The sequence below is a fragment of the Sebastes umbrosus genome, chromosome 10 (assembly GCF_015220745.1).
Source record: "Sebastes umbrosus isolate fSebUmb1 chromosome 10, fSebUmb1.pri, whole genome shotgun sequence".
NCBI lineage: Eukaryota > Metazoa > Chordata > Actinopteri > Perciformes > Sebastidae > Sebastes > Sebastes umbrosus.
This window is the reverse complement of record NC_051278.1, coordinates 16,018,464-16,033,589: the sequence shown is the minus strand read 5'-3', so window position 1 is coordinate 16,033,589 and position 15,126 is coordinate 16,018,464. Positions and strand designations below refer to the sequence as shown.

At 45.1% G+C, this 15,126-nt stretch overlaps 1 protein-coding gene across 1 annotated transcript in view; it reads right to left on the bottom strand.

Moving 5' to 3' along the window:
* tacc2 (transforming, acidic coiled-coil containing protein 2) overlaps nucleotides 1-15,126 on the bottom strand; it is a 60,146-nt gene that overhangs the window by 29,553 nt on the left and 15,467 nt on the right. The window contains exons 5-7 of the mRNA XM_037782257.1: nucleotides 8,881-14,703; nucleotides 7,103-8,059; nucleotides 1,460-1,750 (exon numbers count right to left, since the gene is read on the bottom strand). Coding sequence (XP_037638185.1) covers nucleotides 1,460-1,750; nucleotides 7,103-8,059; nucleotides 8,881-14,703 — 7,071 coding nt within the window. The remainder of the gene's footprint in view (nucleotides 1-1,459; nucleotides 1,751-7,102; nucleotides 8,060-8,880; nucleotides 14,704-15,126) is intronic.

Below are 15,126 nucleotides of genomic sequence, written 5' to 3'. Positions count from 1 at the left end.
AATGTTTAGTTTTAGTTTTTATATATTTAGTTTTACAATAGTTTTAGTTTGTTTTTGTTGGGGCCAGGTATAATGTCTCAGAGGTACGTAGCTATACTGTATATATACAAAATACATGGTTGCAGAACTGTATAGGAATGGCCATAATGTTTAAAGTTTAGTCTTTGCACTACTTTAGTGTACGATGTGAAGCAATTGCGGCACAGCACCATCTCCTAGAAGGCCAAGTCCGTTCAATTTCTCTGATTCAATGTCACAAAAGTTGACAGAAATTCATGGCGTCTCCTTTTTTTTCGGTAGCGATATAAATTATTATAGCTAAAAAAAAAAAAAAAAACTGAAATTAATTTACGTTCATTTTTATAATTTTTATTAGTTTTTAACCAGGAAATATAGTTTCAGTTTAATTTTTCTTAAAAGGAAGTAGTTTTTATTTAGTTTCAGTTTACTAAAAATATTTTCAATGCTTATTTTTGTTTTAGTTTACTATAATAACCCTGATCTATATATTGTTAACACTCTCAGAATTATATTTCACAGTTCCTTATAGGAATAGTTAAACATTTAGGAAATGTGCTTCTTCGCCTTCTAGTCGAGAGTTAGATGAGAAGCTCAATACCGCTCTATATGTCTGTACGGTAAATATGAAGCACGAGCCTGCAGCTGGTGAGCTTAGCTTAGCATGAAGACTGTAAACAGGGGGAAACAGCTAGTCTGGTTCTGTCCAAATGTCCAAAAAAAGCCACCTACCAGCACCCTTAAAACTCCCTAATTAACACGTTACATCTTATTTGTTTCATCCACACCCAAAAGTGTTTATGTGGTGTACTATTTCTTGGCTGGGAACAGTTGTCAGGCAACCAGCGGAGACTCCAAGAAGTTACTGCAACCAGCCAAGAAATAGTCCAGCACATAGAGGTGTGGGTAGACAGATTTTGTTACCTTTGGACAGAGCCAGACTGGCTGTTTCCCCCTATTTCCACTCTTTATACTAAGTGAAGCTAACCACCTGCCTGCCAGATACATATTTACCGTGTAGACATGTGAATGGTCTCGACCTTCTCACCATACTAAAAAGAGAATAACAGGGAAACAGCATAGATGACTACATTTCCAGGAGTTTCTCTCTCTCTCAGTTCAGGAGCTCTGAGAATCAACATCTACAAGGTAGTTCAGTGCGCCAGATGTCGATTTAATGCTGTAATTTGACCTGATCTGGGGTTGAAAGGATAAGGACATGGCTACTTTTCATCAAGTAGGCTAAAGGGACTAGTGTCAGCACTGGACAAATCTACCGTGAGGCCTTACAAACGTAGCAGAGCAGAGGCATGAAGGACAGCTGACATATTCACGTCACATTTTTTAACACAACAACTGAGGGATTCATAATGAATTTCACAGTGAAATGGGAAATGACCTCTAATGAACCGGTTCAGTCAGACAGAGTTCATGTTCATACCTTAAAGGAGGGTGGCAGGGTGCAGAAGCGGGGCACTGGTCCTCAGGAGGTGCAGGAAGGGAGGTAGGGGCTGGAGGTGAAGGTGGAGGAGGAGGAAAGCAGGGAGATGCAGGTGGGGTTGGTAGAGCTTCAGGAGTGTGCCTCTCCGGGGGTGTGGGAGGAGGAGTGGGGAATTCTGTGGTGTCTTGGAGGTGAGGAGGGAGGGCAGGCAGGAAATGGTGTTCAGAGGTGGGAGGTGTGGGAGATGCAGGGGCACGGTCACCTCTCTCTGCCTGCTCAGCGAGGGAGGACCTGCAGGGGAGGGAACACAGAACATAAACAGACAGAAACGAGAAGGCCAAGTAGGGCGATTCGGAGGACACGCTCCACTTTCCGCTACACAAATCACGGAAGCTTACCTCAAAGTAGAGAAAGATGGAGCACTCTGCTCGTCACCTAAACCTAGCAGTGACTTGAAACTAAAAATGCTCCCTACAACCATCCTAAGAACGCTTTGCCATTTAAATTAGAATGAAACTCCTCTCCTTAGTCCCCTTACATGATAGTCCATGTTTCCTTTGCTTGCTCTACTTGCCCTCTCTAGTGAAGTAGCCTGCTTGAAGATGTCTGGCTCTGTCATCATTGGCCACCTGGTGGAGTGGATTTGGCCCCGATCCAGGCACGTCTTATCAGGAGTGGTAGGCTCTCTAATCTGACAGGCAATGCGATGGACGCCCATGCAGCTGTTCCACACTTGGGGCATGCCTCCTGTTTAGCTCTAAAAATACCTCTTCTGCAGAGGAGAGCTTCGGCATACCTCCATCAACTTAAAGCACATTTACAGTACTCAAGCATCAAGTCAACTGTTGCTGAGCTGCACTTTCTAAATGTCCCTTCCGACACATTTCAGACTGAAACTGAGCTCTGTTATTCTCCATCTCCCTCTCTCCAGTAAAGTCAGAACTTAATAACGTTTAATGAGGGCATGCGCTTTTCTTGAGGGCGTAGCAAGTCTGGTTGCTATTATAAAAGTACAACATTTTCTAATTGATACAGGATGGCTACGTCGTAGAAAAAAACGTCCTACAAATCCATTATGAGTTTTTATTTGGTCCCGTTCCTCTCGTTACAAATCCTCAGTTGGTGACTTGCACCAGCAGGCCGAAGCTATACATATGTCAGCATCTGTGGCCAACTTGGCACATGCAGCCTGGAAATAGAAACAACCCAGTCACAACATAGTCAGAGCAAACTGTAATAAGACTGCCACCAAAGATGGACAAAAACTGCTATGGAGCAGATAGAAAAATATATCAAGCGTAAAGAGACAATAAGATTAGATGATGGTTCAGTGACTTTAAGGTGGAGATAATTGCAGCTGACCCACTCAGGTTAACAGCTGGAGCTTCTTATTCCAGATATGACGTGTATGATGTCGAAGATGATTTATTACCATGACAGAATGAATGCGACAAGTTATAGAGAGCACATGTGCTCTTTTTCAGCCACACACTCCTTCACGCTAGTGTAGTTTTACTGTTGGCATGAACACCTGGAGGCTGTCCAATACAGTTTTTCATTGCTGGTAATTCAGCAGTGTGCAGGGCGTTACTCAGGGGCACCTCATAAGCACTTCTTGGGGAGGCGAATCCAGATTTTACAAGGCCAGTCCAGGGATACGTACTCATTTTCTATCACAGTCCAGACAACAAACCTGATTCTCCAACCTCCACTTCCATGACTGAGTATTAAAGGGGAACACCACCTAAATTAAGAATTTCAATATGTTATTTCCATGGCTTGAGAAAGTTCAATCAATATTTTTGAACATGAGCTACTCTCTCTCAAAGCCAGAAACCACAGAAGTAAGTCTCAAACTTGTGATGTCATAGAGTATAAAGTCTGGAGCTGCTCCATAAACAATGAATGGGGGACTGATTTTGTTTGTTTTCTTTTTTTTAATACCCAAATTAGCTTTATTATATTGTAGTGTTCTCAGTTGTGAAACAGAAAATGTACCCATATCCTCAGAATATTCCCCAGGTGCTCTCAGTGTCATCTGTAACATTGTTCTCAATTCATTGTCTATGGAGCAGGTCCACACTTTATACCCTATGACATCACAAGTTTGAGTTTTAGCACTCTAGTTTTAGGACTTAGGAGAGAGTTGTTCATGTAGACCATAGGAATAACACATATGAATTTTGAAAATGTCCATAGTTCCCCTTTAAGTAAACAACAGTGACTTTGCTTGTACTGTATTCAAGCCATACACACACACACGTAGTGTAATCTACGGGAAACAGCTGGATGTGAAACACCAAGTCCAGGCAGGGTGTTTAATGATAAACAGAGAGTTGTAAATAAAACCAGCTGAACTGTACTAAGAAAAGTGTTTTTTTCTACACTGTAATAATGGCAGGACCATTTCTGTCCGGCCGCCAGCAGCTAGCTCATACTGTCCAGACACACACACACACACAGACACGCACACACACACACACACACACACACTGCACATTCAAAAACACACTGTATATATTGCAAACACATACTTTATATATGAATAATCCACCAATTCTCTTCTGCCACCTTAGATTAAATCATTACTTAAAGGCAGTCTATAGTGTTGTTGAATGAATGACAGACATTACAGAGAGTGTCTACTTCACTTACGCCAGCAAAATGGCAAATCAACCTACAATCGCCATGGCAACTAGTCTATTTACAGTACATTGTGGGCTATAGCACATCCTGCTTTCGTTTTACTCCGAAAACATGGATGAGAAATATCCCACATACCAAGCTGAGTAGTCACAGTCATCCCCAGAGTGTTTCATGAGTAAAAATGGCTTTACAAAAGACTGTAATACATTTTATTAAAACTAGTTGTATAACATTAAAAAAAGAAATCACATATGGCACTTTTATGCCATTTGTCATACAACATATGTCATAGAGCATATGTCATACAGCATATGTCACACGGCCCAAAATAATTTGTTAATTCTTCATTTCAAAAGTCTACCCTGCCTGCAAGATGTTTGGAAAACTCACACACAGTAGTTAAACATCAGTTTAACTACTACTGAGTTGTTTCGCCAACCATCAATCAGGCAACCTCCACATCAAGTAGTGGAGGCGAGCACAACATGCTCTAACCTGTAACATTTTTTATTTTGAAGCACACTGCTCATTTCGCAACTTTGTTCCTTCTTTTTTGCCTTCGTCTTTCTATTTGTCCCTCCCCTCCTCCCATCTGGTGAGGTCAGCAGAGACACAGCGTCATTAGCACCAGTTACCTACACACCATCTGTTACATCCACCTGGAGGGACTTAAACACTACTGTAGACACACACACACACAGAAAAAATAGGGCACCTACTTCTTGTCAACTCACCCAGATCTCAGCCATGCAGGAATCTATCACACGACTTCAGAGCAAACTAAAAGCAAGTGATGGACTTCTGGTAAACTCCAAAACACCGGAGACAATAAATGTATACGTCCTGGTCCTTCTCTCCTCTCCTGTCTGTGACTCTGACCGACTCTGTCACACACACTCGCGCCTCAGCACATGCTCAAGTGTTTCTTTTAACTCTGGCTTTTGTTCCACTCTGTCTGGTCTGTGCAAATGACTTCAGTGGGGCTGAGTGCCTGCCTAAATTCCTCCCACTACAGGCTTCAGTTCACAAAGCTACACAGACTGAGCAGGACTGACAGCTAGGACGGCCTCTGGGGGGCGGGGAAATAACCATATGTACACACACACACACACACACACACACACACATATATATACATCACTGACCATGCAGTCACATTTCTGTCTCTGGCACTCATACGCGTGTGTAACTTTATCTATTGATGAAACCTATAGTGGAAATAGCACTGTCACTCCTCCTCCCTCCTACTCTGAACAAACCTTTATGTCTCCAACAGCAGTGATGGGACAAGTGTTGTGACTGACAGGCAGCAAGTGCTACTCTGGCATGTGGGATGGCTCCTGGGCATGCAGCAAACGGCAGGAGGGAGCGACAACTCAAGAGAGATAACTGAGGAAACGCTAAAGCAAAGTGAAAAGAAATCAGCAGCAATGATTTAACTTAATTTGTCCCAAAAGACATTACTCACATAATAAATAAACTGGAAAGATGCACACTGAACAGTCTGGTGCAATATGAAGTTTTTCTGTAAAAGAATGACATACATGGAAAGTTAGTCCAGCTAAAGCTGTTAAAATGCTTAAATAAATACTGAATCCCCACACGGAGGACAAACTGGTTTACTATGTGTATTTAACTTAACAACATGAAGGGCTCACTGCCGTTTCACCAACCGGTACAAATGTGAAACCGCAGCAGACAGCAACAACCTACCAGACACCCTCGAGGTGTCTGAAAGCCAAACAAAAGCCACCAAGGGGACTCTCCGAGCGCATGGAAATCCATTTTAACTGTGTGACAGGCAGAGCCGCTGAGCTGTAAAGCACAAGTCCCCCTGCGATTTCACGAGTAAATTAGCTGCAACACAATGTCTCGGATACATCACTGTAATGGAAATGTTACGAGAAAGTTTTAGGAAAACTATCAGGTCTTAAAGGTCATATACAAATCATTCTGATGTCTGGTTTCCTGTTGGAAAACCAGTCGACCACAAAATTACCAGTCTCCCTGTAAACCTGTTGTTCTTAATGGGAAAAGGCTATAATCCTTAGATTTTAGTCCATTGAGGATTACAAGGACATGTTTTTTTAGGGCTGCCAAAGTTAACGCGATAATAACGTGTTGATGCAAATTAGTTTTAACGGCACTAATTTCTTTAACGCACCTTGTGCTTTTTAGGTTGTAGCAGGCTCAGTTTCAAGGCTAGAGTGAATATACTGGCATCATATGAAACTAGAAAAACCTAAGGAATCCACTGGTAACAACCGTGTCATACTAGCTTGTCAAGAAGGAGGCTAAATAATGCGCCTAACTTACACAAATATTTGGCGAGGAGAAACTGACTTGATAAAAATGGGTTCTCTGGGTTCCCAGAAGTCTCTCCTTTACAGACATTACCCACTTTATGATAATCACATATAGTCAAGTCAGCACTCTGACACACTGACAGCTGTTGTTGCCTTTTGGGCTTGAGTTTGCCATGTTATGATTTGAGCATATTTCTTATGCTAAATGCAGTACCTGTGAGGGTTTCTGGACAATATTTATCATTATTTTGTGTTGTTAATTGATATCCAATAATAAATATATGCATACATTACATTTTTTGCATAAAGTAAGCATATTTGCCCACTCCCATGTTGATAAGAGTATTAAATCTCCCTTTAAGGTACATTTTGAACAGATAAAAAATGTGCAATTAATTTGTGATTAATCGCATTTAACTATTTTAATCAATTGGCAGCCCTAGTGTTTTTTTTATCTAGACTCTGACTGAGCTTTGAAAGAGCAGCAGCCTTATAGGGAAATATTAGTAAGTAAAGTAAGTAAATAAGTATTACTTATTAAGTAAATATTACTCCACAAACTGGTAAAGTAGGCTTTCACTGGAAACTCTAGTGTGAGACAATGAGTGGAAGTTCTTGTTTGCTGTTAAAAGACAGATTTTCAGGAAACACTCATTATGTATTAATCTTATGATTTTAAAAAGACACTCACCCGCTCTCCTGTAAGTCCTCAGCAGGTTCCTGGACTGTTTCTGCCACTGCAGTTTCCTCAGCTGGCACTTTAAACGGCTCCTCAGGTGGGATCTCTACAGGTTTTTCCACTGGCTCCTCTGGCAGCTCACTGATCAGCTCTGGTTCTGGGAGCTCTGTTGCTGTCTTTGTTGGCTCTGGTTCTTCATTTTTTGTTGGTTCTGGGAGCTCTTCTGTGGTTTTTATTGGTTCTAGGAGCTCAGCTAGCTGCTTCACTATCTCTGAAGAAGTTACTGGCTCGCCTTTTGGTTCTGGGAGCTTTTCTGGAGGCTCTTCTTTCTCGGTTGGTTGTGAGAGCTCTACTTTCTTTGCTTCTTCTGGGAGCTCTACATTTGTGCTCTGTGTTGGTTTTGGGAGATCTACCGTCAGCTCGGTTGGTTCTGGGAGCTCTGCCGTCTGCTGCGTTGGTTGTAGGAGCTCTACTGTCAGCTCGGTTGGTTCTGGGAGCTCTGCCGTCTGCTGTGTTGGTTGTAGGAGCTCTATTGTCGGCTTGGTTGGTTCTGGGAGCTCTGCCGTCTGCTGCGTTGGTTGTAGGAGCTCTACTGTCAGCTCGGTTGGTTCTGGGAGCTCTGCCGTCTGCTGTGTTGGTTGTAGGAGCTCTATTGTCGGCTTGGTTGGTTCTGCGAGCTCTTCTGGAGGCTCTTCTTCTTTCTTCGTTGGTTCTGAGAGCTGCACTTTCTTTGCTTCTTCTGGGAGCTCTATCTTTTTGCTCTGTGTTGGTTCTAGGAGGTCTGCTGTCTTCTTTAAAGGTTCAGGAAGATCCACCGGCTTCTTCAAGGGAAGATTCAGAGGTGTGATCTCTGTTGTCTTCTCTGCTGCTTGCTCCGGTGGTGGGATCTCCTCCTGTGTCAGAGGAGCAGCTATCTCCTCAGTCGGAGTAAGAAACTCTAGTTCAGGAGAATCCAGGGATGGGAGGGGTCTGGAAAAACAACACAAGAGAAGAGGGGGGTTGGGGGATTTGTTGTTTAGTTTACAGCACATGCACAAGGAATGATTGACAACTGACAAATGTGCTAGTTCGGGTGGCTACGGGGGCTCTTGTCCTTACAAGAGTGTGTGTGTGTGTGTGCAGAAGTACTGTAGGTACATGTGTGTGTGTGTTTGTGTTGCTGTTGCATTGTGTTTAGCAGTGTGAGAAAAGGCTCATTCTTGCCCTGGAGAGCAGGGCCGATGTCACAGCTGATGTCATCCTTTGAATATAAAGGGCTGCATTACTTCCATTAGACTTCAACAGGCACAGTCATCTGACCCGAGCTCGAGTCAATACAAAGTGAAGCTCTGTGTTTACCTCCTCATTCATATTCATTGTCATGCTGCTCTCTGTAATATCACTCCAAACAAGCCCTGGATGTGGTGTTACTGGAATGCTAAAAAACTGCAGCAATCTATGAATACTAAACAACTGGTATATAGGCTGAACACCACAGATGTACAACCCATGGAAATATAAAAATAAATGTCGATATTTGTCTACCCATTCAGAATTCTTAGGTTGTGGTTGGTGACACAAACACATGTGCCTTTCTCTCTGTGATGTACTTGAGCAGATGTGACAGCGTGCTAATATGCTACTTTGTGTAGCACATTAAGAGGAAGCCCATGGTGACCTCTACTGACCTTTCAGACACGTGTAGTTGCGCGGCATTTATTTTCCATTAACATAGTTTTATCAGCGTGAAGTCTCATGGGCATTTTTCTCATATGATAATTTCAAACACACACACATGCTCTTGTGTTTACCTGGAGGTCTCTTGTTTACTCTGAGAGTAGGATGCAGCTTCTTTTAGAGCTTGTATCCAGTTTGTGTCTGGTTCTGTGGCTGTTAGTCCAGGAGCGGGACCCTCTGACACATCGGCAGCCTCTGTGTTCACAGACACTTGTTCTCTTTCAAGTGATCTTCCTTCACAGTTGCAAATGTCATTTTCTGTCGCATTAGAAAGACCAATTGTGCCACCATCTTTAGCACTCCCAGTTTGATTTATGACCTCCTGTTTTTTCATCGCTTTTATCTCACTTTGTCCCTTCCCCTGGCTGCTAGCTTTCTCTTCATCCCAAGCTGCTTTATCTTCCTCTATGATCTCCTTTACACCCGGGCCTTTTATGGCTGTTTGTTCTACTGGGCTGCTTTGTGCGGCTGAGGTTTTATTGTAGCTTTGTAGCTCCAGAGGCTCGCACACTGTACCCTGAATTTCACACTCCCCGGTTTCACTACTGTTGCTCTTCACGGCCGAGGCAGCACTGAAATCCTTTTCCACAGCTTCTGGTTGCCCAACCAGAGTGCTGAATATTTTTGAATGAATTTCTTCAGCCTGGTTGGCACTTGGAATAACCGCTGTATGAATACCATGACTATCTGTGCTGTCCTTTGATGAGACAGAGATTTGGAAAGGTGAAGTCTCGTGCTCCTGCGATGCAAACTCAACAGATAGAGCTTTGTTCTCAGAGGTCTCGGGTTTTCCATGTTGGTCCTGACGGGCAGCTGATAGATTGCCTTTTTGGTGACCTTTAAACTCAGTGTCTGGCATTAAATCTGTATCTGACCCAACCACCACTAACGTGGGGCTTTTAGTCTCATCTGTCCCCTGTCTTGTCTCACCTACATGAGAGCAAGCTGTTACTCTCGCTATGTCAGCCGAGACATTTCTCTCAGCAGCCCTTCCACTCTCGTTCAAATCACTGGCAAGGTGAGACGGCACATAAACCCTGTCAACCGCTGCCGCAGCTTGTGCTCCCTCTTCTTTCCCTTTCTCTGAACCTATCGCTCGTTCATTGCCACTGCTGTCATCGCCTGTCAACTCATCCCTGTATCCTGACTGACACAAACTCCCAAAAGAGCCGTCTCCTCCCTCTGCGACCCCTTTCACCGCTGGTTCTAGTGCTGGGGTCTGACTGTTAGTCTTTTCTCCCCCCTCTAGACAGCCACCTGACAATACCTCTGTGGGATGTCTGGATCCCAGACGCTGCTCCTGTTGCTGAGCAAAACAGTTTGGCTCTGGTGTGGACAGTGATTGGCCAGGAGCTGCACTCAAATCTGGTGCTGTGTCTGTGTCAGAGCTGCGTTCCAGTGTTGCTGTCGGAGTTTGGCACAAACTCTGGTCATAAACAGTGTGAGGTTCACTAACAGACTCAGCACTGAGCTTGTCCTCAGATGACCCCGCAGGTCTTTCGTGAGATAAGGAAGAAGTCTGGCTTTTAGTGCCACTCTTCCTTTCTCCTTCCTCATTTATATCCGTTATTGGCGATTCAGTCTTTTGTACTTTATGTTTATGTGGTGGCTGCAGGTCTCCAATTTCCTCCTTTTTATCTGGCCCATTACTCTGTTGTGGTGTTGTGCCTGTCTTTCCTGTCTGCAGCTTGTCTGCTGTTTCCTTTTGATTATCCATTGTTGCTTCTTCAACTTTTTTCTTTTCCTCGGAGGTCTCATGTCCCATTTTTTCGTCTTGTTTCATTTCATCATAAGCCTCATTGGTAGGCTGGTCAGAGCTGCGTTGGCAGCTGATATTAATGAGGTCATCCTTAATGGATGCTTCACACATAGCAGGTTTAACGGCAATAGGACCTGGCTCAGTGTAAGATGGAGAAATTACATTATCAGGCCCATCCTTTGCCAGTACATCCGCTGCACCAGGAGGCTGAGAAGGAGACAGATTTTCCTCTTGTGAAAGTGGAATATATCCATGGTTAAGTTCAAGGACAGGCTCCGTAGCATCACTTCTATCCTCCAGTTTTGGACAAGTGTCATCTACTTTAACGCTGTCATCCTGAGCTGAAGACATTTGTGTCATTTCCCTGCTCTCGTTGTCATCCACTTCTCCAGAGACGTTGGTGCTGTCACCATCAGCGCCGCCTTTATCTGTCAGCTCAGGAAGAGAGATATCACAGTCAGTAATGAACTCCAAGTGACTCAACATTGGGCCAGGAGGACGCAGAGCCCAAGAAGAATTACTCGCACATTGCTCGATAGCAGGAATTGACTGATCAGAAGTCGCTGATTCATCCTTTGTCAGATCAGCAGAGGGATCTGTGGGCTTTGTGGGTTCTGTGGTAACTAGTCCATGAGGAGGTGTTTGATCTAATTGAGTGGGAGGCTGATCACTGGGGTCACTAGGCTTTGTCTGAAGAGAGGTCAAGGTCACAGTTTCAGGTTTTGAACTAGGGTCAAGGTCCGTAGGGAGCTGGCCAACAGGTAACTCAGTGGAGACATCACTTAAAGGCGTGCAGGTGACATCATCAGCTGGAAGCACAGAACATGAAGTAAGAAGATGTCGGTTACCTTCATCACTTATTAAAGGTGACTCCTGAGGCTGGCCAGTCTTGACTGAGCCGGTGGACTCAGCGTGTAACTTATCTACCTCTTTCTCAGTCGACAAACACAGATCTACAGCACCCTTCTCTGTTTCCGCCTCTAATTGCTTTGTCACCTTTTCTGACACTTGTTCAACTGTTGGATGATCAGCCTCAGAGATGGCGGCTTCTGCTGTTTGTGAATGGTCACCAGTCTGACATGGAAGCTGTTTTGACTGTAAATCCACAGTGTTTGTCTCCAATTTGTTGTTACGTGACTGATCAATGTTAATGTTCTCCTTGGCGTCTTTAGTCCCCGTATCTCCTTTATCCAACTGGACATCTTTCTGTGGTTTTGGAGAGTCGGCTGAGCTCCGTATTGCTGGTTCGTCCTTGGCAGGAGCTGCATCTGTGAGGATTTCTGGCTTCTTCAAGTCGAGGATGCCTGGGAAGGTGTAGCTGGCCTCAACCACGGGATGGTGCAAACTCTCATGTACAGTCAGCGGAGGCAAAGACGCACAGTCCATAGCCGACGCCGACATGCTCCTGAGATCCACAGAGGAACTGTCGTCTTGTTTCACGTTATCCGCAAAGTGAACTCTGTTGTGGCCTCTACTGCTGTCACATACGTGCACACCCACTCCAGACATAGCACCTCTCTTGCTCCGGGTCTGGGCTTGAACTTCAGCTGCACTTTCGGCTGTCCTGGTGTCTGTAGTGCTACTTCCAGGCTGGACCTGTTGATCGTTGCTCGCTTGTCGCTCGGCTGGGATTTGTTTTGAAGTAGTCAGAAGCTGAGAAGAAGACAGGAAGACTTGGCTGTAGTTTCTCTCCGTCTCTGTGATGGATGTCTCCTCACAAGTGTATCCCGAAGACGGTGCTTCCTCTGAAATTGAATTCTGTTTGATATCAGCCCTTATTACCTCTCTGTTTGTATTGCTGAGGCTCTGTTCAGGGTGAGTGGAGAGAGGTGAAATTGCTGCTTCATGCTGCTCCTGTCCAGGGTGAGAGAGGCGGTCCTGTTCAGTGCAGATGCTCTCAGAGATGGTAGCAATCGGCTCAGTCCAGCTCTGTGACTTCAGCTGTGACTCGGCAACATTGATGGGCGTACGTGTCTCAGTCTGGGCTGATGACACCCCACTAGCAGTGCCTTCTGGCTGGCTGGATGAACTGTGCTCTCTAGCCAGCCCTCCTTTCTCTCCAACCTCCTCTCCTCCTCCTCCTCCTCCTCCTCCTCCTCCCTCCAATCCCGCAGCACTGTCATCCTGGCAATCAGGACCAGTGAGTATCCCAAAGGGAGAAGAATTGATAAATGCTTCTAACCGGAGTGGCTCATTTTCTCTGTCCCCCTCTTCGGCTGGTGATGTCTCTGCACTGCGAACGCTTTTCTCTCTCGGTCCCTTCATTTCAGTCCCAGCCGAGTTGTGTGGCATTTTGCTGCTGCAGCTTTCCTCAAACGCAGCCTGTCCCTCTTTGGCCGAGAATGCAAGTGAGCATTTTCCCTGCGAACAGATTAATGCGAGCTGAGGAAGGCTGTCCAGGAGTCCTTCTCTCTCTCCGTCTGCAGAGCTGAGGTACTTTTCTATCCCTCCCAAATCTCTCTCTCCTACTGCTTTCTCACTCTCCGCGATCGCTACAGTAGCTTCTCTCTCCAGTGAATCACGCCTCACGCTTCCTCCCTCTCCCGTGCTTTCTATCACTTCTGGCATCGTGGGTGTTGCCAGTGGCAACGCAGCAACCACCACTAAAGCCTCTTCAAGGGCAATCTCCACACCGCTCTCTCCCACACAAGTTTGGCTGTTTGAGAGTGGGCTCTGATTCTCGTGTGTGAGTATCGCTGCTTCTGAGATAACTACAGCCTCCTGTGTTTGTGCATCTGATCTCTTATCAGCTGGATTGATAGCTGTTGCTTGGACATGTGTCATGGGTGTATTTTGGTTGTCAATGACACCCACGGTTGCATTTTGCATCCGCTGTGAGCATTCGTTTGAGCTGTGATTCATGCCACATGGGGCGTCCGTATGGTTGTGGTTATCTGACTGGTGCGGCCTCTGGTTGGACGCAGGTGAACAGACTGAGTCAGTAAGATGATCCTGCCCGCAATGAGAGGACAATGGCGGGGGGATGGGGCTGGGCTTTCCCTCGGGACTCAGCTGTTGCTTAGAGTCAAAACCGTTATCAGGCTGTTTCCCACAAATCACAGTCTGAGCGTCCGTCTGTGACACTGATTCTACATTTGCTGTTGACTCTGTGTGATTTCCTGCGTTTATGAGAGCCTGTAAATCACTCTCAGGTTGCACTATTACTTTCTGTTCAGTCTCCGGGTTCTTCTCTTCTAGCTTTTTCTTTTTCCTTTGCTTCTTTTTTTCTTTCTTCTTTGCCTTTTTGTCACATGGTGAGATCATCCTTTTGTCTGTTTTCGACTCCTGATCCTCCTCACTGTGGTTGTTTGCTCCTGCCTTTGTCTGTGATAGTGCATCTTTACTGCACTCTGATATTTCAGTAACTGAATCATCTTTCTCTCCCGTTTCAACTATACAAAGACCGGACTCATCACTATAACTCTCTTTCTTTATGTCTACTGTTATTGCCTCTGTGCCTTTCTCCCTAATCACTGTATTACAAGCTAGAGTGCCATTTTCCTCAATGGCTGCATTAGAACTAACATGTTCCTCTCTAAAATCGCCTCTCTGCTCAGAAAACGCAACATCTTTTTGTGTTTCTTTAATTAAATCTGTTGTTTCTAATAGCGTGGGTGTTTTATTCTGCTCATCTATCTCTGTTTCTTTTTCTGTCTTAATCGCTGGACATTTATCCAGGCTCTGTGCTGCTTTTATTTCACTCTGCATCTCTGCTGCCACAGCACTATTCCCTGTGCCCAGTATGTAATTCCTGAAACTAAACACAACTGTATCTGTCCGACTGTTTGCTGCCTCACTGTTTCCGTGTGTACTCTTGTTTCCATGGCCCCCGTTGCTAAGTCCTGGCTGGACTACGATTGGAGGCAGCGACGATGACTCATTGGATTTATTAACCATCACTTCTCCAGTCTTCTTCCCGACATCATTAACCGTCTCAGACGTGGTGCTGGGGGGCCCTGTGGGATTAAATAAGCCCAGTGAGGCCATTTGTTCTTCACATTCCTGGAAGGCCTCTTGGAGTTCCCGGTCTAGGAGCACGGATAGGGGAGGGGTTGCGGGTCGGACGCCGGGGTAAGGTGTGGCAACGGGCCGGGGTGAAGGCTGGACATCTGTGAGAACTGGGTCGCTGTCATGAGGCCTGAGACGAAGGCAGGGTGACACAGTTAAAAGTCTGGCAGCTGGTCATTCCACGATGCCACAAAGCGCTGCTATTGGTCGAGCAGAAGCCCATGCTCAGACACTGCACTCCACGATATGCACACACAACACACAACTGTACTAAAGATGCCTATACTGAGATGTGCTGTCCCCCAGCATATTGTTGTTAATGAACATGCAGATCTGTTCACACACACACCAAAACATTTATTTCAGCCCGTTTGCTCGATAATGCGCAAGGCATTTAGCGTGCAATACGAACGCCTTTCTTGCTTTTGACATGTCATTTGTACGCGATGTAGTCTGTACTGAGTCCAACGTAAACGCATCCTTGTAAATATGCCACGCTCAGAGGTAGTGACGTAGGAGGGCAGATGAGGAGGTGGATGGGTCCAACAAACAC